This window comes from Zophobas morio, unplaced genomic scaffold (assembly GCF_036711695.1).
Source record: "Zophobas morio isolate AGI-343-1 ecotype UQ-CSIRO unplaced genomic scaffold, CSIRO_AGI_Zmor_V1 ptg000004l, whole genome shotgun sequence".
Taxonomy (NCBI): domain Eukaryota; kingdom Metazoa; phylum Arthropoda; class Insecta; order Coleoptera; family Tenebrionidae; genus Zophobas; species Zophobas morio.
The window spans coordinates 14,696,023-14,719,689 of record NW_026972109.1 but is presented as its reverse complement, the minus strand read 5'-3'; the positions used below and the strand labels follow the sequence as shown (position 1 = coordinate 14,719,689).

The 23,667-nt window shown below is 35.8% G+C and overlaps 3 protein-coding genes across 3 annotated transcripts; 2 read left to right on the top strand and 1 right to left on the bottom strand.

Moving 5' to 3' along the window:
* Positions 1-1,017: 1,017 nt before the first annotated feature.
* Positions 1,018-11,195, bottom strand: LOC135136126 (uncharacterized). Its single transcript, XM_064065261.1, has 24 exons — positions 11,114-11,195; positions 11,014-11,065; positions 10,812-10,963; positions 9,792-10,763; positions 9,165-9,738; positions 8,947-9,115; positions 8,669-8,899; positions 8,311-8,622; positions 8,007-8,261; positions 7,736-7,954; positions 7,548-7,682; positions 7,355-7,500; positions 6,888-7,307; positions 6,762-6,833; positions 6,537-6,717; positions 6,347-6,490; positions 6,096-6,304; positions 5,701-6,047; positions 5,428-5,654; positions 4,156-5,382; positions 2,114-2,209; positions 1,994-2,072; positions 1,443-1,507; positions 1,018-1,185 (listed from the first exon to the last, which is right to left on the bottom strand). The coding sequence occupies exons 1-24, from the start codon at positions 11,193-11,195 to the stop codon at positions 1,018-1,020; spliced, it is 6,534 nt and encodes a 2,177-aa protein (XP_063921331.1).
* Positions 11,196-11,280: 85 nt separating this feature from the next.
* Positions 11,281-15,063, top strand: LOC135142505 (uncharacterized). The gene is made up of 10 exons (XM_064074224.1): positions 11,281-11,359; positions 11,411-11,468; positions 11,515-11,666; positions 11,718-11,857; positions 11,902-12,727; positions 12,792-13,171; positions 13,219-13,593; positions 13,645-14,202; positions 14,255-14,767; positions 14,815-15,063. Exons 1-9 carry the CDS (start codon positions 11,293-11,295, stop codon positions 14,549-14,551), a joined length of 2,853 nt encoding a protein of 950 aa, XP_063930294.1. The 5' UTR covers positions 11,281-11,292; the 3' UTR covers positions 14,552-14,767; positions 14,815-15,063.
* Positions 15,064-15,090: 27 nt separating this feature from the next.
* LOC135136116 (polycystin-2-like) lies at positions 15,091-18,407 on the top strand. The gene is made up of 9 exons (XM_064065250.1): positions 15,091-15,147; positions 15,208-15,597; positions 15,647-15,718; positions 15,771-15,951; positions 15,998-16,141; positions 16,193-16,401; positions 16,455-16,798; positions 16,852-17,078; positions 17,124-18,407. Exons 2-9 carry the CDS (start codon positions 15,227-15,229, stop codon positions 18,405-18,407), a joined length of 2,832 nt encoding a protein of 943 aa, XP_063921320.1. The 5' UTR covers positions 15,091-15,147; positions 15,208-15,226.
* Positions 18,408-23,667: the final 5,260 nt, after the last annotated feature.

Here is a 23,667-nt window from a genome sequence, read left to right as displayed (position 1 = left end):
TCACGGATCAGGTTAGTTTGTTTAATCGTCAACTAGTGCTAACACAATTTATCAATCAGGATTATTTAAATAAATCACTTGCTAGAAGATTTCATGAAATTTACTTAGTCAGGATAACACCTTTGTTTGTTTAATTATGAATGAGGTTTCTGGATGCATATACGTAAGTGTTACATTATAACACTTCTTAGTTCTTCACATAAGATTGCTAAAAGTTCAGTTACTGCAGTTAAATTAACTAATTCGTACCGTGGACTGGCGGGGGGTTAAAATAATGTTTTCCCTTAGGCAGTTATCATCGTTATCATCATTACATCATCCTCGCAAACTTAAAGATTGATTACATCATCGAGGCATTTCCTCGCAACGTCAAAATTTACATCATCGAGGCATTTCCTCGCAACGCTAAAATTTACATTATTGAGACTCTTTTTTCCTCGCAACGATGACTGGATATCTTTGTGTTTATTTATTATGTGTTTTGTTGGGGTAATCAGTTCATGGTATTATAAACTCTGAAAGTAAATTGTTTTTAAGTAACCAATCACTTGGATCATGACATAATTTGACATAATGTAAACTCTTTGTTTGAATTGTTGATAAAGTGTGGCAAGTATTAATCTCATGTAAATTTTGATAGCTTTGCAATTTTTCACCTCATACAATATTTCTCTATCTCACAATCTTAACCTCAGTAATTTTCTTGGTAGTATAAATCTAATTGATCGTAAATTTCATTCTCTGCAGTTTTAACCTCACATAATATTTGTATTTGCACAAGTTTATTTCACACCAGATCTTTTGTTTTAATAAATCTTTACTAGTTTTTGTTTTGTAAATAGTATTTTGTTGATGAATGTTTCCATCGTATAAATTATCTGATGTCCAATTTTAATTTCACATAAGAATTATTTGTTGTTTAAAATTTCCAAAGATTGTATGGCGAGTTTAATTGTTATTCATTGCTCTTTCGAAACTTTAACACTTAGAAATTGAACATTTAAAATGAAATTGAGGTTAAATAACACCGAAACACGTAACAGAAGCGGAGGGCGCGGTTCCTAGTGGGGCTAGCGGGATTTGTTGCGCCATCTGCACAAGGGATGTAGACTTTGTACAGAATGCAGGGGAACGGTCTAGACGACGTGACGCTGTCAGCTCATTCATAGCCGTGACATCCAACCACTAGTTTTCGACTGTAACGGCCTGGTTAGGACGGTAGAATCACCGTCGCGGGAGAGAACAGCCACGGTTGGGAGCCCCAAACTCCAATTGTGCTAGAACGCCCTTATGGGTATTTTTGTTGTGCCATAATTTTAAATTTGCCGCTACACGCCTGTAATAACATGTGTATTTGCATCCAGTTACTTTAATTCCGAATTTCCTTAGTTTCTATGAAATTTGTGATATTCAGATATTTGCATTGATTCAAAACCATATACGTAGCGTTTTTCCACTTGTTCGGTTTCCCATATGTGTATGTCTGTCAAGTCGCGGTTGTCTCTTTCTGTCATATTTTTATGTGTTTCATTTGGGATGTATTATATGTGGGTGAATAAACCATAGGGGGCTTTTGAAAGCTGAGAAGTGAATTCGATTCGGCCCCCCTTGGGCAGCCTGAAGGCAAGTCACGAGTCGCCCTCGCTCGCAGATTCTTTTCCTCCTAGAAAGGGGTGCGATTTTTAGCCCCCTCCAAAAAAATTTGTCTAATATTTCTTGCGCTCTCTACTCGCACGCAGTGTATGCTCACTTGTGTGAAAGAAAATCTGAAGTAAAGCAACTGGATGCAAATACATAAGTTATTACGGAGGTGTGGTGGAAAATTTAAAATTATGGCAGTCAACAAGACAACAAAATTTTAATAAAAACTATGCAGCACCAGAGCGCCTCCTCGTGAATGCTTATGACTCCAAAGTGAGGGGAGCACCCGGGTCGCTATAAGAGTGTGGCGATCGAACTATATCAATTTTAATCTAGAGCATAACAGAATTACCCATAGGGGGCGTTGTAGCACGAGCGGAGTTTGGGGCTCCTGGTTGTGGCTGTTCTTCCACCACGATGCTGATTCTACTCTACCGGCAAGCACATGCCACCCAGCACCCCTTTAACTAACAAAGAAACGTGCGAGCGTCACGTTATCCCGACTGATGCAGATGGCGCGACCGTTAGCTCGACAAGGAACCGTGCACTCCGCTTCCACCATGTGTTTCTGTGTTATTTACCTCAATCCCATTTAAATGTTCAATTTCTATGACTCTGATGTTAAACTACAACCGAATAAGTGTTAAAGTTTCAAAAGGAGCAATAAACGACATTTAAATTCGTCATACCCTCTCGTGGAATTTGAAACAGCAAAGAATTCTTATCGGAGGTTAAGACTGGACATTTATGATGGAAGCATTTATCAACAAAATTTTTAGGTGGTAGAAATAACTAGTAAAGATTTATGAAAACAATAAAGATCTGGTGTGAAGTAAAACTTGTCCAGACAAAAAAATTACGTGGGGTTAGGAACTGCAGAGCATGAAAATTTACGTTCAATTTAAATTATATACGAAAGAAAATTGCTGAGGCTAAAATTGTGAGATAGAAAAAAATAGCATGAGGTGAAAAATTGCAAAGCTAACAAAATTACATGAGGTTAACCCTAATATTAATATTTGCCACACTTTGTTAACGATTCAAGCAAATAATTTACATGATGTTAAATGATGCAACACTTTATCAAAACACAAAATATCATTCGGTACATACGTCGCTTTGAGAAGTACGTCCGAGTTTAAGCATTCTAAAATTGGAGTCATAGAAAACATAAAACATAACACAAGATCAGGATAAAAACCCCTTTTCCCTTTCGAATCCACGACGACATTTAATTCACTGATTTATTAACCACTCATGATTTAAAAACTAAATTTTGAATACAGAAGTTGGAAATAAAACTTTTCGACTTAACAATGGAACCAATTTTACAACACAATTTTGTTGATAGAGATGCTTTAAAAATGTACAGTTAATATCGCAAAAATTCTTCAGGAATTTTTGGTATGATAAAAGTTTGATTTAGTCTTTTTGGTTTAACCAATATTGCGCAGAATTTTAAATAAACGAACAGGTCCAAATAAATTAAAAATTGGGTGGTTTTTATACGGATTGATGAAACTTGTTTGAAATTTGCCGTCCCCAAAAGTTTCAAACATTTTTGATTTATAGTAAGATTGTCACTGTATACCACTTCGTACTTGTCTGTTAGCACCTGAAGTATATTTTTTGTTAATGTATCTAGGAAGTCAAATTTTTGATTAGAAACTGGGAAAAGCCCTGTAACATCTTTACTATGTGACAGAAGAGACCGAATCAGGTCTGAATAGTTGAGGCTGGAAGAACGTCATCATGATCGCCTTGATTACAACAAAATCCTTCAGTTTTGCCACCTTTGTAATTGACGTTTGGTTTCACATATACCCATCTTTAGTGAGGTGATAAATGTTTTAATTTTTGTTTCAAATAATTTATAATATCATCAATAATTAATAATGGGCGGGACTATTCCTTGCTTATAGAGGATTTTGCAAGAAAAAGTTAAACTTAGCCGCGCCCACCCACCCGTTTTCTCATTTTTTCTTGCAAAATAAGAAATAAATCTTAAAGTAACTGGTATAACAAAAAAATTACTGTTAGGCCTTTTTTTCTTTTATAAGAACCCCACTCCTATTCTACAGAAGAACATATAATTAACCCCGCCCACCCACCCAGCCTCCATTTCAGTGACTCATTTTATCTGGTCTGAATGAAAGTGGATCCCACACTGAACAGAAATAAAGTTAGTCCTTAGAATGAGAATAGCGTGGGTGGGTGGGCGGGGCTGGTACTTGCTAAGATAAGACTGATTTGGCAAATAACATCCTTCAAGAAAATAAAGTATGTGCGAAATATCTGCTTACAGTTGTGACGTCACACTGGCGAAGAGAGGGTGGGTATCGGCTTGAAACTATCGTACGGCTTTGTATGGACATGACACTCAAGACTGAAATCTCACAATAATCGTTATTAAAAAAAAAACAACGTAAACATTGTTGTCAAAGATAATATTCACAATAACATCACTAATTACATTTAACTTTTGCCTATTTCTTCTAAACTAAGATTCCTTACTTTACCATAAATGTGCTTCAGCATGAAATCGCACCTTTTCAGTGTGTCTTGATTGTTTTTAATCGTCTCCTTCGGTTTTAAAACCTGTTTCTTGTCTTGCAGCAACAATTCGACAACATACGCCACTCTCATAATACGGTTTTCATCAATCACTTGGATCCTCTCCCCCACAAAATGCCCTTTAAAGAAAATTTCAATTTTATCGTCTTCATGGACTCCGTAAATGATGCCTCGACACACTTCCAACATTAGTTGAATATCGTCCGCACTCAAATCCTCATTACGATCTTCTTTTTCCATGTGTTTGATGACACCTTTTGTTATACTTGCCATAATTCGCATAGTACTTCTCTCAGTGTACAGACAGTTAGCATAGTGAAATTCGTTACTTTTGGGATTTACTTTTTTCCTGTCTTCACCTCCGCTCAAATGGTCGCGTTTGCGACGAAAAAGTTTAAGAATATAGTGGGTTTTTTCTTTGAAGAAGTTAGAAAAATTGTAGGTTGGAGTTTCTCCGGAAAAGTCAAAACGGGCTTTTATGTACGACATTATTATTATTATTATGTAGACAAAAATAATTACTTGCATTAAAAGAAGGTACGAAGAAAAATAGCAGTAAGCAATTGTGAATTCCGTGTATTTGGTTATTTCAAACTGGTCTGGTTTTAACGATAGAGTGATGAGAGTTGCTACAATTTTGATCAATGAAGATAATTCTGGAAATTCGTCTCCGAAAATTAGAACACCGCTCAAACCAAACGCCATCAGGATTACGAAAAAGGCGAAGGTTAGAGATAGTAGAGGAAAAGCACCCCTGGAAAGAGTGGTTTCCATGATTCTGAAGAAGAGACCGAATCTGAGGAATTTCCAAAGACGTGCTGTAGAAATTAGAACTAAGAAAGCTGCAGCAAGTGATAGGAATTCTTCAATGTAGAACAGCGCAAAATAATGGATGAACTGGTTGTGTTTGACGTTTTCTAAAGTGTCGAGGTAGGAACGTACCAATTTCAACCGAACGAAGTATACTATAATACAGATCAAACTCGTGATTATAATTATGATATCTACCATTAACCAGAAATTTTTGTAGAAACTGGTGATATTTTTGATCACTCCGACCGAACGTTTGAAGAAGAGAATTATAACCCACAAGACAAACAAAGCGAAGAAAACCATAGCCATTTGTTCGATTTCATTTTCGATAAAGATCATCCGAGCGGGGTAGATCTAGAAGCAGAAGTTACCACTCAGCAAAACATGATAAATTTTTACCAGAATAGTATTAGATACATAGCCAGTGGCACTTTTCTCGAATAGCAATCTAACTGCGTTGAACACATTGTTGTTGGTATTGTAGGTCAAAAACTCTATAAAGAAACTTCTGGTTCTTTCATCGACCCATATTCTTCGCACGAGCTGGCGAAAGTTGACTAAAGAGTTACGTATATTTCGTCCCAAATATGATAAATAACCTCCCCCGGAATACAAGCCGAATTCACCTAAACGATAATTAAATTTCTATGAAACGAAACTAATTTTGCTCACCAAACGAAGTTAGTGTTTTGGTCTCAGTTTCTCCAAGGTAGTTCCAAATTGAGCGTAATCTATCTAGCATTAAAATACTCGAAAAGTTTCCCCATTTGTAGCCAAAATGTTTTGTCTCCGTGTTCGAAATAGTGAGTTCGGGCCAACACTTTGTCACGTTCAAGAACTTCATCAATTGATTAATGGTACAAGCGTTGCTTTTTACTCGTTGTTGCCGAAATCGTACAATCCCTAAATATTTGTTGGCAAAATCGACCATTACTCCAGGTTCTGAAATGGGGACTCCTTCGTACCAGTACTGAGGTTGTAGTACTGGTATTAACGTCTCATTAATGTATCGATACATTCTACAAAATTGAAAATGGTACCCCGAGTACTACTAAAGATTATTTTACCCATCAGTGGATTTAACTGAAGTAAAATCCAAAGTCCTCGTGTGTTTTCCATTAAACATATTTTCCAATTCTTTTTTGCTGAAGACTGCAGAACTATCTTTATTTACAAGAATTACAATATACAGAAGCAAAATGTAGACGGTGAACATCACCAAGTCTACGATTTCTTCTGAAAAGTTCTTTCGGAGGTTGTCTTTCATTTTGCGTTCCTGCAAATCAATTAAATATCTAGTTGAAATGTTCAACCTTACCTTAAACTGGGCATTTTCTAAAGGTTTGTGCAGGTGTTCCACCTGGGGTCGTAACAACGTATTTCCAAAGTGTTGAAGTAGAAATCTTCTTTGTTTCTCGATGATTCCTAAGACTGTGTCAAGATGTTTCCCGAAATGTTCAATCTGAAAACGAATAATTTTTAACCGAAAAAGTGAAATGATTGAGTACCTTTTCATGTTCTTGGAAAAAACTGAAAATCATGATGACTATATTTTCGTACACGAAGATGTCAAAAATTATACCTATACCACAAGCTGTTAGCCATACCCAGCTACGATTGTATGGTAACCAAAATCCTGCCACGATCAGAAAACATGTTGATGCGATTATTAAAATGGTTAATAGTCGCCTAAAATTGAGTGTATAGTGTGTCAAGATTGTTTGACAACTTACCAACATCCTTTGGTTACGCTGTAGGGGAGTTCACTATCATTAGAAACATTTGAAAACTGAAGCGTCGATACCCTAAATTAAGTAAAAATAGTAGTACCGACCCAATCGTTTATTATCAGTACCTACCGGAAACTCCAGGCCAACAAGATATGAGTAATAAAAGCCACCAATGAACCTAACACTCCCGCAAAAACATCATACCGACCAAATGTAAAACCATTCAAATCGAAAATGTCCCTTAATTCCATCTCCGGTACTCCTTCGATTATAAGAACCATTGCAAATGTCATCAAAATCGTGGACAGTACGACCGTAAGCCGCTTCACGTAGGAAAAGTTCATCTCGTGAGCCCAAAAACACCAAGTGTGTAGATTATTCCAAATTGAGACTTTTTTAAGTACTGTCTTGACTGGATTTTTTGGTTCACGCTTTGTAGGATACAGAGTGAGGTAAATATTGCCACTTTGCGTCGAAAGTAACCGATTAATTCCAAAATACCAAGCTTGTTTCCACTGTAAATCATAAATTTCGATCTTGTTACAAGACCTAAAGACGTTTGAGACAACAATTTATTGACGATATTATTTTCGTACCATGATGGTTTTGTACCAAAACAGTCAACCCACAGTTCGATGTTTTGGATGTTTCCTAAATGATTGTTACTCGTGATAACAAAAACGTCTTTACATTTTTTTTGGAGTAGTCGCTTTTTGGGATCGGGATAATTCAGGACGTGTGCCTACAAATCAGTACTATAGAGATGAAGAGGTACTATTTAGTACTGACAGGAGTTGAATTTTTGGTTCCATTAATTTTTATGGTAACGTGGGAAGTGGTACCAATTTTATCCGTTACTATCAAGACTAGATAAGCATATCTATGTTTGGCTAGGTTGTCGGCTAAAAAATATAACATAGCTTTCTAAAAATGTTATCTTTGATGTTGTTTTGTTGGTACTAAAATGTAGTACTTACTTTCTCCTTTTTGCATAAAGTGAGAGGTAACAAAAAACAATATAGGGCTACTATTACGCCAAGCACTATGAAGACAATTGGAGTTGCACGCAGAAGAATAACCATTTCTTCTTGATTTACTTCTTGGTGAATGGATTTGATGTTTTGGTTATACCCAGCGATGGTAGAAAATTCTGAGCAAAGACAGTGAATCAAGGTCAGATTAGTTTGTCCTCCGGGCTAAATTTACATTTCATAGTATTGAAACTTTAATTGAAACATCCAAATATACTTCACAAGCAAGTTGCCATTCGTTCTTGTATGGTTTCCAACGCATACAGAATGAAGCAAAGAAAATAGCTTCAAATTTGATAGAATTTGTAGACTCTGTTTTGACGATTTCTCTTTTGGGTAAAATACCAACATAGCCCCAAACATCATAACTGTGAAAATTCGTTGCTGACACAAGATTTTGTTTTGTTTCATCAATGGTTTCCGGTGGAGCAAAATCTTCGATTGTTGGAAACTTAAAAAGTGTAACAACAACCTGCAAGAACACGTTTTGGTTAACCCAAATGGCGAAATATTTTTTTTACGTTTAAAGCGGTGGTTGATAGGTTAGAAAATTTCACTAAAAGAGTGGACCTGGAAGGAAGATTTACTCTACGGACGTAAATATGGCGACTTAATTTTTGATGAAATATTTCAGAGTAGCCTTCTGGAACATGAATTTCATCTGTGACGGCTTTGCCATCGTTTCGTCGAGTAACATTTAGAAAAATTTCTGCTGATTTGTTAAATTTGCTGAGACGCTCTTTGGGGAGCCAAAATTCCACATTGACTATGTTTGTCGACGGTTTAGTACTGTTAGGGGTCCACCAAAACAGATTTTTGGTCCACGTTAACATCTGAAAGTAGTTTTATAAAGGCGATAGAGTGTTTTTTGATGTTTACAAAAATTTCGACAGGGTGTGTCGTTTCAGATAGATCTTGAGGAGGTATTAAATCAACTCCATTTGTTTGTAGTTTCGTTGTAGCTAAATTATCACCTCTGTCTTTAGCTACCAGTATTTCGGTACTTTTTTCTTTAGTGCGAACCGGTTTTTGACCAACGGCAGTACTCAGTGAGATAACCTTGGCAGCTGCTGAAGCACCTTCCAAAACATTATTTGTAGCCTCTTGTAACTAACCGACTATTACTTGAATGCTCAATAATTAAAGTAAGTACTTACGCTCTCTATGTTTTTATAGTACTCATCACTAAACTCCTGATAATCAGGATAATTTTCAACGAGTACTGACTCGGTTACAGACGGTACCACTGTTGTAATGTTAAAAGGAAAAGGTTCCAGAATTTCAAATTTCGGATTAGTGTTAGCTTCCATACATTTCAACACAGACCTACGAGTTTTGTTAATAGGTTACAATATAACAATCTATTTTTTGACACCTAGCAAGTTTGCTATTTATATCTTCATGACTGAAAGGAAACCGTTCTTTTTGAAGCACATCTACATACTTTTGACCCAATTTTTTACACAATGCAGAACTATATTTAAATAGCAAGGGTTCAGACTTGTTTTGGTCCTTGTAGGCCATCAGTTTTTCAACAGCATCCCCCATTTTCATAACTTCTCTACTTGTTACCAACGGTAGTTTCAGCAAATCTTCAACAACTTGAAACTTAAAATCTTCCACAAATCCTTGAAATATTTCTTCGTCGTTTTTCATAAAACGCAACTCATCTATTAAAGTTTGAAAAGTTTGGATTGCATCTTCACGTTTCTGGGGACGGGTATTATCAATCAAGTTTGGAATTTGATTCAAATAAAGTTTCTTGATCTCTTTGAACGATTTTTTTAAAAATTTCACGTTTGGCTGAATGGGGACCAACGTGAATGGACCGTTCTCTATCGAGATTTTAACTACAAAGGTGTGACCGTCTGAAGATGGTAGTAAAAATAGTCTTTTATAAACTGCTGGATAAAAACCGTCCATTAAGACTTGGCTTTCCGAAAAGTCTTCTGCGTTGGAATTGTAGGTTATATTGAATATCAAACTAGAAAATAATACTTACCGCCCTTTTGTGTACAGTATAACTCATAAAAATGTAGTATCGGGCTGGGTTTTTGGTTACATTCTATAAGAAAGTACGTTTGAAGACTGTCACCAGATGCAGGTACTGTTCTACAGGCAGTAACTTCCGGCGGTGATTGAAAAGTTAACGTCATCACGGCCTCTCCTTTTCGGTTTTTTCCGTCCTGTAAACTTACTTTCACTGAATACTCCATCGGTTTTAATACATCTTTGTTAATAATAAACTTTTGTCCTCGATTTCCAAATTCTGTGTCTTCTATGTAATGAAATTTAAATGAGGCCTGTTCCGGTTTAGTACTAATAGACCAAATAAAGCTGTCTTCTTTAACATGATCACAATTTTTCAAACAAACAACTGACACGAAAGTCACACTGTTAATATTTGACCATTCGGACACAGGGGGACAATTTTTCTTACACCTCATTTCTAGAAGTACTCCATCTGAGATTATTTCAATGTCTTGACGTGTTTCAGCAGAATTGTTAAACACAGTTCTTACGTTAAGTACCACCTCGAATTTATCACCAGCTGTAATGAATTTCGAGGGTATAGTGAAACTTTCTTGTGTAGATATAGGACTTGTTTTACAGAAGGTTGGTGGCGTGCGTTTTTGCGAACAAGTCCATTGGTACTTTAATGTAGTACTATCTTTAGAACGTTGGTTCAAATCAATGGATTCAGATCCGCTTAAACCGATCTCAGTATTACTGGGTACTAGTCTGTAGGTACCACCTGTTATGACAGCAATAGGAGCCACACCTGTATAGCGCAAATAGCATACTTTAATTAGGAACGGTTCTAGATTATCTTTTAGACTTTTGCGTGAAACGTTTGGATAAATCATATAAAGACCTGGAGTTAGACTGTAGGCTGGAAACGTCAAAGACCCCCTTTTCTTGTCTTCAAACTTTTCAATGTTGATGGATTGTTCAATTTTTTTCCCATTCGACTCTACAACATAGAACAATAGATCGAAAGATGATAGTGGAAGTGTCTCACCTATTTCTTTGACCATTCTGTATGCCCAGTTATATTTCTGCAACACATCTGGGTCTTCCTTAAATTCGTCGTTGTTTGTCCAAAATGGGAGTACTACGAGTTCAAAGTTCAAAGGTATTGGGTACTGTTCAGCTACTTTTATTTCGTTTGCGCTAAAATTTTTCGTTAACTAGAGAAAATTTCGAAAGTTTCACTTTTTTACCAGTTAGTAAGGGATGCTTGACCTTCCTTTGAGTAAGTCTTTCGATGTATCCCTAAGTTTTGATAAGATTATTATTGAGATGCATGTTTTGGAGACTTACGTTGTGGTAGAGTTTTTGGTTGTGCAAAATTTGAACCACTTGGTATTAACACAAGAAAAATACAAAATGCGTTCGTAAACATGCTGGTGGTACTTGACAGACAACTTTTGACAGAGAAGAGATGGCTTTGTTTTACTGTCAAGAATATCCTTTCAAACTAACTGATTGCAAAAATAGTAATGTTGTTTTTAATACTGCCCATAATGGGCGTTATAAGTAATTTTCAAGGCAACCAAAAATTGACTAGTAAGTACGCTTTAAAGTATTTATACATTGTTCAAATATTGTTGAATATAGGAGTAGAACGGGACGATCCTCAATATAGACTGAATGGTTACCCAAACCTACCAAACTGGTAAATTTATGTACACCTAACACTTGTAATTATGATATCATTTTAGTGACAGTGATATTGACTATATCAAAAGCCAAAAATTAACAGTGAAAGAGCCTTTGTCAATGTTCCCTAAATGGGAGAACTGGACCGAGGAGCGTTTACCAATTAATCCAATCAAAAACTACACATGGAAGTACAGAATGGTAAAAATAGTGAGTGAGTACCCAAAATCTTTAAATAAAAGTATTCGACTAATCCTCGGCGCAGTTAAAGATGGACAAGAAGTCGAGAAACTTATCGACATTTCCAAATGGTTGGAGGACGAGGGATCAATAATTACAATACCCAAATACGGCATCACTCCCGGACATTACATAATCTATCCTTCCGCAACCCTCAAAAGGCCTGTAAGTTCCAACAAGAGTCAAAAATATCACTTAAACCATTGTAGGAAGATAGGTTACGCCCCCTTAACAAAACCAAGTGTCAATTCTTCTACTTTGGTCTACCACCCGTTGTTGTCATTTCTGGAGGAAATCGCAGAATCGTCGCTAGCAACACCGACATTAAACTCAACGGAGAAGAATCCTTCGATCCGAACGAGAAAATAAGAACAAATGAGAATTTCCAGTACTCCTGGAATTGTTCTCAGAAAAAACAACCCCCGACTTTCTGCACCTCTGACGTTCTTTCCACCAAAAGCAAATTACGGATTCCTGCCAGTTTCGTCGAAACGGGTGACACGTTCACAGTCACGTTGACAATCTTGACAACTTTTGACAGCAATGATACTTTCACTCAAACCATTGACGTGATAGACAACGCGGCCCAAATTGAAATCACTTGTGAAAAAAATTGTCCCCCGGTTTCAGACACTTCGAATTATCAGTATCCCACTTTTTTGAGAGCTAAGTGCATGTCTAATTGTCGTGGTATTAGAGATGTGCATTATGAGTGGACTATTGAACGAAAAGACGACCAAGGTTTTAATTTCGACTATAACAAAAATACACAGTTTGGTCGCAAAGGGACGAAATTTTTTATTTTTAAAAATGTGTTAGTGTCTGGGACTTACGGTGTGAGCATGAAATTGACAGATTCGGCGCCTCGTGAAGGTGAAGCTATATTTACTTTGGAGTTTGAGTATCCACCACAGGTTGATTCTTGTAAGTTAATACCCAGTGGTGGGCAAAGTATGTTGACACTGTTTAAGGTAAACTGTTCGCAAAGTAGTGCTTACCGCACTTTGTATGAATTTGTGGTTAAGGACAAAAATGGTAAGATTTGTCTTTGTTCTTATAATAGTCAAGCGTTTTGAATTTCCGCTATAATCATTTATAGATTTGTCCAAGGAAGAACTTATTTTAGAAGAATATTTTCCCGGAGTTTTTGGTGTCCAATTTCAACTACCACCTTCAAATAATCACGTTTTTTTGATGAGGATCTCGTACCAAGGTGGACCTCCAATTGAAATAACTATAAATGCAAATGTCGCAAAGAGTACAGTGTCTGCTAATGCTTTCGACAAACTGTACAACGGAGAAGACGAAACCTTTTCGATCCCTGCATTGCTATCAAATCCTGACACACAACTGAAAAAAGCAGGCCTTCGTAAATTCCACGCTTTGATAGACCAGTTGATAATCACAAAAGCCGACGATCAAGAAATGAAAGATTTTATTGACAACCTAAAGTATCAAGCTGCTACTGACATTCTCAATGTAAGTTTACAATTGTCAGTACGTTTTTTCACAAATGGTAACCCCAGGCACCCGTTAATTCCGTCGGCGAAGTGGCCCAAATTACTGAAGCTATAACGAAACTGATGACCCATGAGGAAAACCCAAAGTCTGACCCCCTCCTTGCCAAGTTTAGCACAACAGTTTGCAAAAAAATGGCATCTAAGCAAATAGATCTTCTCAGAAAGGAAAAATTTCCGCTCAACTATGGAGACAAGGCAGAAAAAGTGTCGAATACGTTGACCCAATGTCTCGAAACCAACACTAACCCGAATTTTGACGCCATCGCGCCAATTGAGCGCAATATCAGCACCGAAGAACCTCTCCTTTCAGACACCGTCGTTACAGAAAACTACGACAACTACGTCGACTTTAACGAAAACTACTACGAAAATTTGGAAAATGTGAGTTGTTGTTTGTTCTTGTTTGTACATTTCGTGATCATCGTTCCTCAGTTAAAAGAAGCGACCTTCAACATCATCAACGCTACAAGTATGTCGGCAAAAGTTCTAGCGTTGACGACAGCGGTCGGCGAAAAGTTTATAGAAGTTTTCGGCAAAAAGAGCGCCACTGTTGTAGCTAAAGACGAAGGAGAAGTTTTAGCTGAAAGTAAAGTTCGTTCACAAGGAGTGACTTTGATTCCATCGCCTGACTTTGCTGGTGACGATCACACTTTTGATATTTTGATGTCGACTTGGAGTAACGATATCTTGTGGTGGAACCGCGCCAAAACGAAAGTGGCAACAGATATCGCGAGTATTGAGTTTTGGCATTCGACGTGTAAGCAACGAATTAGCAATTTCAACGAACCGGCACAACTTATATTTAAAATTAAGGACGATGTCAAAGATAAAGTGATATTCAATGAAGAAACATTTCTTATTCCGGAAGAATACGAACAATTGTTTGGTGAAGATCTAAGCCGATTGATCAAAGTCAAAAGAATTGCGCTACCAAAAAAGTGGCTTTTGCAAATCCACTTGTTACAACTAGATGAAACTGATGCGCTAGATGTAAAGTTTGCGTTGATTATTACTGATAGAAGTTTAATTAGTGTGTCAATAGGTGGTGATCACCAACTTTAAATTCCCGACGGCAGAAGATTTTCAAAATAGTACCACAGTCTTCTGGAACGAAAATTCCTTTTTGAACTTAAAGAATGATGACGATTTTGATATCTGGTGCTATATTGGAATTTTGGCAAATAAGGAGTACGTGGCAAAAAACTCTCTCCAGTCTATAACATTCAAGCTTGGTTTTTCGGGCGCTTGTTGTGTTCATTGGGTAGAATCGACTAGCGTTTGGAGTCCTACGTGCAACGTAAGTAAAGTTAACTTATCTGATTCTAGTAACGTTACTTAGCTAGCAATAGCAAGCGAAGAAGATACCATTCATTGTTTTTGTACAAATTTTTCTATTATTGCTGGATACGTCGAGAATGTTAAATCAGATCAACAAGAGGTTGTTCTCACCGAATTGGAACTAGAGCTACAATCAACATACATAATTTTTATAACTGTTGCGGCAATTTTTGCACTCTATTGCATACTACTTCTCTTGATACTAATTCGAAACAAAGTAAGTACCACCTTCTAACAAGCATAGTTGGAGCTTTTGTTTTGTAGGTTGAAATCTACTTCTTAAGCGACAATACTCGTAAACACCGCTTTGGGTACTTATTGTCTGTAAGAACCGGCACTGGACGCTATTCCGGTACTACATCTAACGTAACAGTTCGCCTTGTGGGAAACAAGAGATCTAGCGATGTCCGTTCATTATTTTTAACTGCGATTTAGTTAATATTTATTTCAGGCTCATGTTTTAAACTACCCAGATCCAAAATTGCGTCTGCTGCAAAAATTTGGCCAAGATATGTTTTTTCTGACGACGAAACACCACCTAGGTGATTTATTAAAATTGGAAATGTGGTTCGACTGTATTGGACCAAGCCCGGATTGGTAGTTGTCGAATCTCTTTAGTAACACGTGTTATCATTATCACTATTATAGGTTTTGCAGAGACATTACAGTTTACGATATGCAACAATACACGAAATGGTACTTTAATGTCAAACGACGTCTGGCTGTTATTAAAGGAGATTCTTACGTAGAACTTGAACCAACCAAAACCGACTCACCCTACAAAATTAAATTTGGTGGTCAGTACCACACTTGGTGTTTGTGGCGGAGTGAAGAAAACTTTACCTACGTGAAGCGACTCACTGTTTTATTATCAACTATTTTGATGATATTCGCACTCGTTTTGATTCTTCAAGGAGTACCGTCGTTCCAGTTCAGAGACGGTTTTGATTACTACAGATACGGTATAGACGTGTTTACTGTTCTAACAGCCTTCGTCAGCTCATTTCTGGTGTTTCTTTTACACCTCATGCTTGTGTGGTGTTTTCGGTACCATTTATCACTATTGATAATACGCAACCAAAGTTTGATATTCCAGGTTGTCAAAAATTGAATTTTCTGGACGAAAACCAGACGAAACAGTGTCATTTAAAATGACCGCAGTGTGCTTGTAAGTACTAACACGAGTAACTTTATGATAAAATTTATGAGATTTACTACAGGATTCTAGTGACAACTTTTATAATTGCGTCGGCATCGTTTTTGACTATTTGTGGCTTTTGGGTTCCTTATAATAAAAGTCTTGTCTGGTTAACCACGTGTGGTATTGGTCTACTTTTTACAGTTTTAATCTACGAAAATATGTTTGCTTTTGTACAAAATATGTTGTGCAAAATGGAATTGGTGTGGTACCATTGAAGTGTTGCGATTTATTATCATTTTTTTGTAGAAAAACAATATTAGACTGAAGTTTCACGAAATTTGGAGATCCACGGAAACCCAAAGGTACACTTTGTACAAAAGATTCGGCGATCCTTTGTTACGACCGTACTTCCAACATTTATATAGACCAATGCAAACCGCCATCATCAAAGTCAGTATTTTAGTTTAAAATCGTAATTAAAACAAACGTCTTAAATCTTAGAAAAAACGGGATATAGTTAAACATCGGCGCGATGTTATCTCAGAGTTAGAAGATTTGGTTATGTTTACCATCTACATCGTCATTTTATACGTGGTAATCCTAGCTAATAAGGACAATCTAATAGTACGTGGAAAAACAGAAATGAAAGAGATGATGGAAGGAGTACATACTAGAAGTTTGAATTTTCATGATGTTGAAACGATCGAACGGTACAATTATCATCTATAGTAGTACCTACTTACAATCGTTTTCACTCTTTCAGTATTTATGAGTACTTCAACAGTACTTTAATTTCGTCGCTGCAACCTAGGAAATGGTACGGAAATTTTGTCGTTTCAGAATCAGGAATGATGGTAGACGTGACTAACAAATACATCGGAGTGGCACGTTTTAGACAACATAGATCCAAAGTGAATGCGTGTGTAATCGCAAAACCTATGAGATTCATACAAAATAGTTGCTCACCGGAATTTTCGTTATTTAAAGCGGCTACTGGAATATTTGGTTACGCGGTACAAACAAATATTGCTTATTTGCAGTTTGACAGGTTGAGACATATATGGGTGTATGCATCCTCAGCAAAAACTGGGTCACTGGGAACTACAGGTAAGTACTACGAAAACTTTGGTTGCTTTTTAGTGTTACGTAATTTTTGCTAGGAAAGTTCACCACATACTCTGGAGGCGGCTACGTTTCCTACTTAGGTCGTACCCTCTACAACTCCTATGCCAATCTTGAACGGATTGTGGCAAAATTTTGGATTGATCGAAAAAGTAGGAGCATGTTCATTGAATTTTTGACCTATAACGCTAATTACAATGTTTTCAACGCAATTACTTTGTTGTTCGAACAAAGTGTCACTGGTTACACTTTTAAGCGAGTTGAGGTAAGTAGAAAGTTTGACTTGATTAAAAGACTGACACAGTTTTAGGTTTATGCTGCACGAATGTTGTTAGTTCACAATGAAGTAGAAACAATTTCGTATACTTTCTTTGCGCTTTTCATTCTATGGGTGGTACTATTTTTTTTTAAACAGTCAGTAGGAGTCATCAAGAGAGTTCGCACCTTTTACAAAGACGTTTGGTTTATGATAGATTTTTTAATCGTTCTTATGAGTATGGCTTGCATTTTTTTGTTCAGTTTTAGAATGCACTTGATTAAAATTTACCTCAACAAACTGGAAAGTATCAGACGTAACGAATTCTTAAACTACTTTTATCTTTTCTACTTGGAAGATTTCTTGACAGTTTTTGCTGCCGTTTTGGTGTGTGTGGCTACAATCCGGCTTTGGAAATTTCTCAGATTTGGAACTATGTTCAGAGTGTTAGAACGCACGCTTTCAATATCTGCGGTACCACTTGGTAGTGTTACCTTCAGTTTCACTGTTTTACTAGTAGCATTTTCTATAGTGATTGTCATTTTATTCGGGAATGAATTTGAAAAACTCGATACTATTGTCCAAACTGTGAGGTTATTAATCATCATGTCTTTCAAAGCTGGCGAATTACAACTATCAAGGTTCGTAGATTACAAAAACGCTGTTTTCTATTTTACTGCCTACAGTATCGTTGTAAAAATTGTCACTTTCGTTTACATCATGATCATCGTCATGTCGTATACAGAAGCCCAGCTAGAATTTTCAACAACGACAGACACATACAACATCAAACACTACGTACTAGAACAAATGAAGTACGTGCCTAGATTGATCAGATATAAATTTTCAAGACTTGCGGGTGGACAAAGCAAGAGTAAAGTAGAACCCAAATCAGATAAATTTCTTTATCTTAATAGTTACAATGTGGCTTTAAACCGCATGAAAATGATGGAGGATGTGACAAAATGCGCCATAAGACACATAAATCGCCCACTTTCTGTCACTGACAACGATATAAACTTGATGCTTGCGATTTGTCGACACACTTTTGTGAAAAGTGAATACGAAACTGAAATTTTTTTGAAAGGACGAGTCAAAGGAAACAGGATCACGCTTATTGACGAAAAACGAATTCTGATGATCGTGGAAGTTGTTCATGCTTTGCTTGAAGAAGGATCGAAGGAAGAGCGAGTCGAAGAAACACGTGGAGATGCAGAGGAGTGCGTTCGTTATATTGGAAAACATTTAAAGACACTCAGAAGGTGCGATTTGTTATTGAAGTTAGTTTTATTTAAAATTGGTAAATTTGAGGATGATTTGTTGAAAATAAAAAGCTGAAGAATGAGTGTGGGTGTTTTATTGTCAAACTTTTTACCTTAGAGTCCTTTAAAAAATTAGACACTAGGGGCCTCAAACATTTTTTCATTTCTTAAAAAAAAGAGCAGGGGTTTCTAATGTACTTTCAAATTTTTTAAAAACTACACCAAGGGTCCCCGAGACTTTGAATTTTTTTCAAAAATAGAATACAAGGGTCCAGAAAATTCTTTCATTTATTAAAAAAAAATGCGATGGGTCGCTACAAATCTATTAAATTTTTTCGGAAACAAAACCGAGATATTTTCACTCTTTCAAAAATAGAACACAAAAAATCCCTGAAATTTTTTCCGGTTTTTTCAAAGACAAAACACAAGGGATCTCGAAACAAAAAAAAAACAAAATACAAAGGAACCCTCAAAGATTTTTTCAAAAACAAAACACCAGGATTTTCGATTTTTTTCTTTTTTTTAATAGAGCACAAAAACCCCGGAGATTTTTTCATTCAAAATAAAACATTAAGGGTGCTAAATATTCTCCAGGTGGTCCTCTCGATATTTCCAAACTCTTTCAATAACTAAACAAGCTTCAAAGTTTTTAAAAATCATTTCAAAAATAAAATAAAGATACTGGGAACCCATAAGTCATTTTCAAACTTTTTTAAAAACAAGACACCAGGGGTTCAAGGGTCCCCGAGTTTTTTAAATTTCTTTGCTCAAAGATTTTTTTTTAAAGCTCAAAAAGCCCGGATTCTTTCATATTAAAAAAACCTACGTACTCCAAGAGATTCTTCCAAACAATTAAATACAAAACACCAGGGACTCCTGAGATTTTCCCGTATTCGTCCAGAAGTAAAACACAAGAAGTAAAAGATATTCTTTCACATTCTTTAAAATTAGGAAGAATCCACAAGATTCTTTCACATCATGACGTCATCGAACGTCATGATGTGATTGCAAAATTTATTTTTCATATTTTGGCCGGAAAATTGCAATTTTTTGGGGATAATTTAACAATATTTAAACAAACTGAATCGTTTATAATAACGTCACGTCTGTAGGAAACGGTTTTCTGTTTAATTATGATATATTAATACTTATCATATTTAAACAGTATAAATAATATTAATTATGTTTAAATATTACATATTTAGTTTTGCAAAATTTCACAAAAATTTAGAGATTTGTCAAAATACGAATTAAAACTCAAATCGCTTACCCCGTTTTCGATTCTTTTTGGAAAAATATCCACATTCCGTCGTATTTAGGACACTAATACAGTATATTTTCAATAATATTTATTAGCAATAAATTAAAAATTCGCGAAAACGCGTTATTTTTACGCCAAAACGACACGCCGATGTTGTCGCCATCAAATCAAAATTAAAACTGAACACTAAGTACCGAAATAATGACTTTTGTTCAGGTAGCTCACGTGAGAGTGACGTCATCGTACGTCACGATGAGATTGCAGAAATTATTTTTCATATTTTGGCCGGGGAATTGCACGTTTTCAGCGTTAATTTAACAATGTTTAAACAAATTGAATTGTTTTTAATAACTTCATGTTTGTAGGAGAAAGGTTTTCGGTTTAATTATGACATATCAATACTTATTATATTTAAACAGTATAAACAATATTAATTATGTTTAAATATTATTTATTCCTCCGAAAAGCTATTCGCTTTGACTGGCCAACCTAAATTGTCTTCCCAAATTTCCCAAGAATTTAAAAATTTGTCAAAATACGAATTACAGACTCCGATAAATTAAAAGTCAAATCGTACTTACTCCTTTTTCTAGCCTTTTTGGAAAAATATTCACTATTCCTTCGTATTCACAGCACTAACGCAAAACCTTTCTACTAATAACTATTTATTAACAGTAAATTAAAAATTCGCGAACACGTACTATTTTTAAGCCGAAACGGAGCTCCGAATGCTCCGATGTTGCTGCCATCAGATCGAAATCAAAACCATTAACGTAAGGCATCCTGATCGTGGTCTAGTGGTTACGAGTCAGGAATGCGGACCGGACGTCGCGCGTTCGATTCCAAACTTGGCCATTCGTTTTTTTCTCCTTTTCTCTCGCATTGTGTATTATTGATATTTATGACGCCATAACAAATTTTTTATTGATGATGTTTCCCCACTTTCTCGAAAAGTTGAGAATACGCCTTTCTTTATTTACTAATAATGTCAAACCTTCTCAGGGCCGCCAAATGTCTTTTCTTGTGAAACCTTCTCGGGGGTTCCAACTGTCTTTTTTAAAAATGTAAAATCTTCTCGGGGGCCCCAACTGTCTTTTTTAAAAATGTAAAACTTTCCCGGCGGCGCCAAATGTCCTTTTTTTTAATGTGAAACCTTCTCGTGGGCCCTAAATGTAATTTATAAGAACGTTAAACCTTCTCGGGGGTTCCCTGGATATTTCAAATTTTCAAAAATAAGACACCAAGAGCCTCCGAAGATTTAACAATTTTTTCAAAAGATAAAACATCAAGGGTCCCCGAGTTTTTTAAATTTCTTTCCTCGAAGATTTTTTTTAAAGCTCAAAGGGTCCGGAAGATTCTTTCATATTAAAAAAAACCTACGTACTCCAAGAGATTCTTTCAAACAATTAAATGCAAAACACCAGGGACTCTTGAGATTTTCCTGTATTCGTCCAGAAGTAAAACACAAGAAGTAAAAGATATTCTTTCACATTCTTTCAAACTAGGAAGAACCCACAAGATTCTTTCAAACTTTTTCAAAAATCAAACACTAGGGGTTCTTGAGATTCTTTAAATTTTTTTCAAAAATACAACATCGGGGATTCCCCAAATTTTTCATTTTCTTTCAAAAATAAGACCCGAGTGCCCTGAGATTTTTGTAATTCTTTAAAAATAAAACACAATGGACCCTGACGGTCTTCATCTATTTAAAAAAAAAGGAGTATCAGAAAACCTTAATTATGAATAAGTTTCTGGGTGCGAATACGTAAGTGTTACGTTATAACACTTTTTAATTCTTCACACAAGATTGCTAATAATTCATTTACGGCAGTTAAATTAACAAAATTCATAATACCGTGACCTGGAGGGGGGTTAAAATAATTTCTCTCCCCAGACAGTTATCATCGTTATTAGATTACATCATCGAGGCATTTCCCGCAACGTTCAAGATTGATTACATCACCGAGGCATTTCCTCGCAACGCTAAAAAATTACATCACCGAGACGCTTATTCCTCGCAACGCTGACTGGATATTTTTGTGTTTATTTATCATGTGTTTTGTTTGGGGTAAACAGTTCACGATATAAATTCTCAAAACAAATTGTTTTAAGTTACCAATCATTTGGGTCAAAACATAATTTAACATAATGTAAATTATTTGTTTGAATCATTGATAAAGTGTGACAAATATTAATTCATGTAAATTTGTTAGCTTTGCAATTTTCACCTCATACAATATTTCTCTATCTCACAATTTTAACTTCAGTAATTTTCTTTGTTGTATAATTAAAATTGAACCAGATCTTTTGTTTTGATAAAAGTTTGCTATTATTCCTCCTTTGACAGCTTCCGTTGCTTACGCTGCTTAAACGGTTAAAGTTACGTAAAAATAATGTGTGACGAAATTGTTCCACTCTAAAAGTTCTAAAGAAAAGTCCGCGACAGCATATGTCTGTCTTTTAAGGTCGAGTCAGTATAACCTTTTTTATGGTAATGAAATTTGTTCTAAAATAATAATGCATTATGTATAATATTCTCGCGTCACAGTGTTTGTAACCGAACTTCTCCGAAATGGGTTGACCGATTTGTATGAAATTTTTTATGTATATTCGGTAGGTCTGACAATAGGTTGTAAACTATTTTTTAAACCCCTAAATGATAAGGGTGGCCCACTCTAAAAAATTTTTGTCTATGTTTAGGACAAAATTTTTTATTTTTATTTTTTTAAGATTTGGCATCAAAAAATACACACAACCCTAAATTTTCACCTTTCTACCACCAACCCCCATTTTTTAATCGTCTATAAAATAAAAATCAATTGTTGTTCCTGTTAGTCTCGCCAAGACTCAAAAACGGCTTGACCGATTTGAAATTTTTTTTATATTACGGGAATGGTTTATAAATAAAAAAAAATAAGAATAACTTAAAAGAACAGTTAAAAAATAAAAAAATTCTAAAAATTTTGTATGGGAATCGCCACTTCGAATTAATTTCAATAGTTGGCGTTTCTGACGGACCTGTCGTCTAACTGACGTGTCATACACAAAACTAATTCTTCCGTGCGATTGTGAAAAGTATATTGCATTTCAAATCGTGCATTGCGAAAGTTTCTTATTCATTTTGATCTGCCATTCTTTTTACCTATAGTCACTTTGTTGGTTTCCACAAAACCTCAAACTTTACCGTTATTCGAGGATTTAATTTGAAGTTTTCAATATTTTAAAATTCCCAAGACAAAATTTACAGATTTGATTGACTGTGAAAATAATTCTGTGTCGTTTTATGAAGTTCATTAAAATGCGGAGAAGACGACAAGCTGACATAGGTCCACGGAGTCAATCAAACCGCAATGATTTTATTTCATAGGTAATTCGGATATGGAAGTTGATCAGCGTTGTGCTCATAATCAACATAATCAAACATTGAAGCGAGACATTGGGTGGTATGAATAAAACTGAGTAGATACTCATTTTCGAAGTACGAAGTACCTACTTCATTATTACTCTTATATACCTGAGCATCTACTCTATGTACTGAGTACCTACTTGAAAACATTGTATCTCCCCGGACACAAACTGAACATCTACGCGTTTTGTGAGCATTTAATCTAGAAATGAGCATCGGCGTGGCAAATAACTGAACTGTCTGTAAAGCAGCTTAGAAAACCAGTAGGATCGTTGTAAGAGTGAATTTTAACTAAACATGGTGACTTTCATGAACGTGGAACGTCGTCAAAAGGTGCATTCAGTTTGAAAAACACATTAGGAGCAGGAATATCGAAAACTTTTCATTTTATTTATGCATAAATTGTGCAGTGCGTTTTTTCTAACACTGGCCATAGAGATTCCCATCTCAAGGTGTCTACCCCATGCTAACTTATATTTTGGTGACTCGATTTTTGCCTTGATGGTTGAACACCGTCACTGTTGTCCTTTTTTGTTGTATCGAGATGCTACTTGAGCATCAACTGTTACTTACTGAAATATTAGTATCATCTAGAAAAACTAGAAATATTTTGATTTGATATTCGAGTAGATACTTCGTATTTCGAGTATGAGCATCTACTGAGTTTTA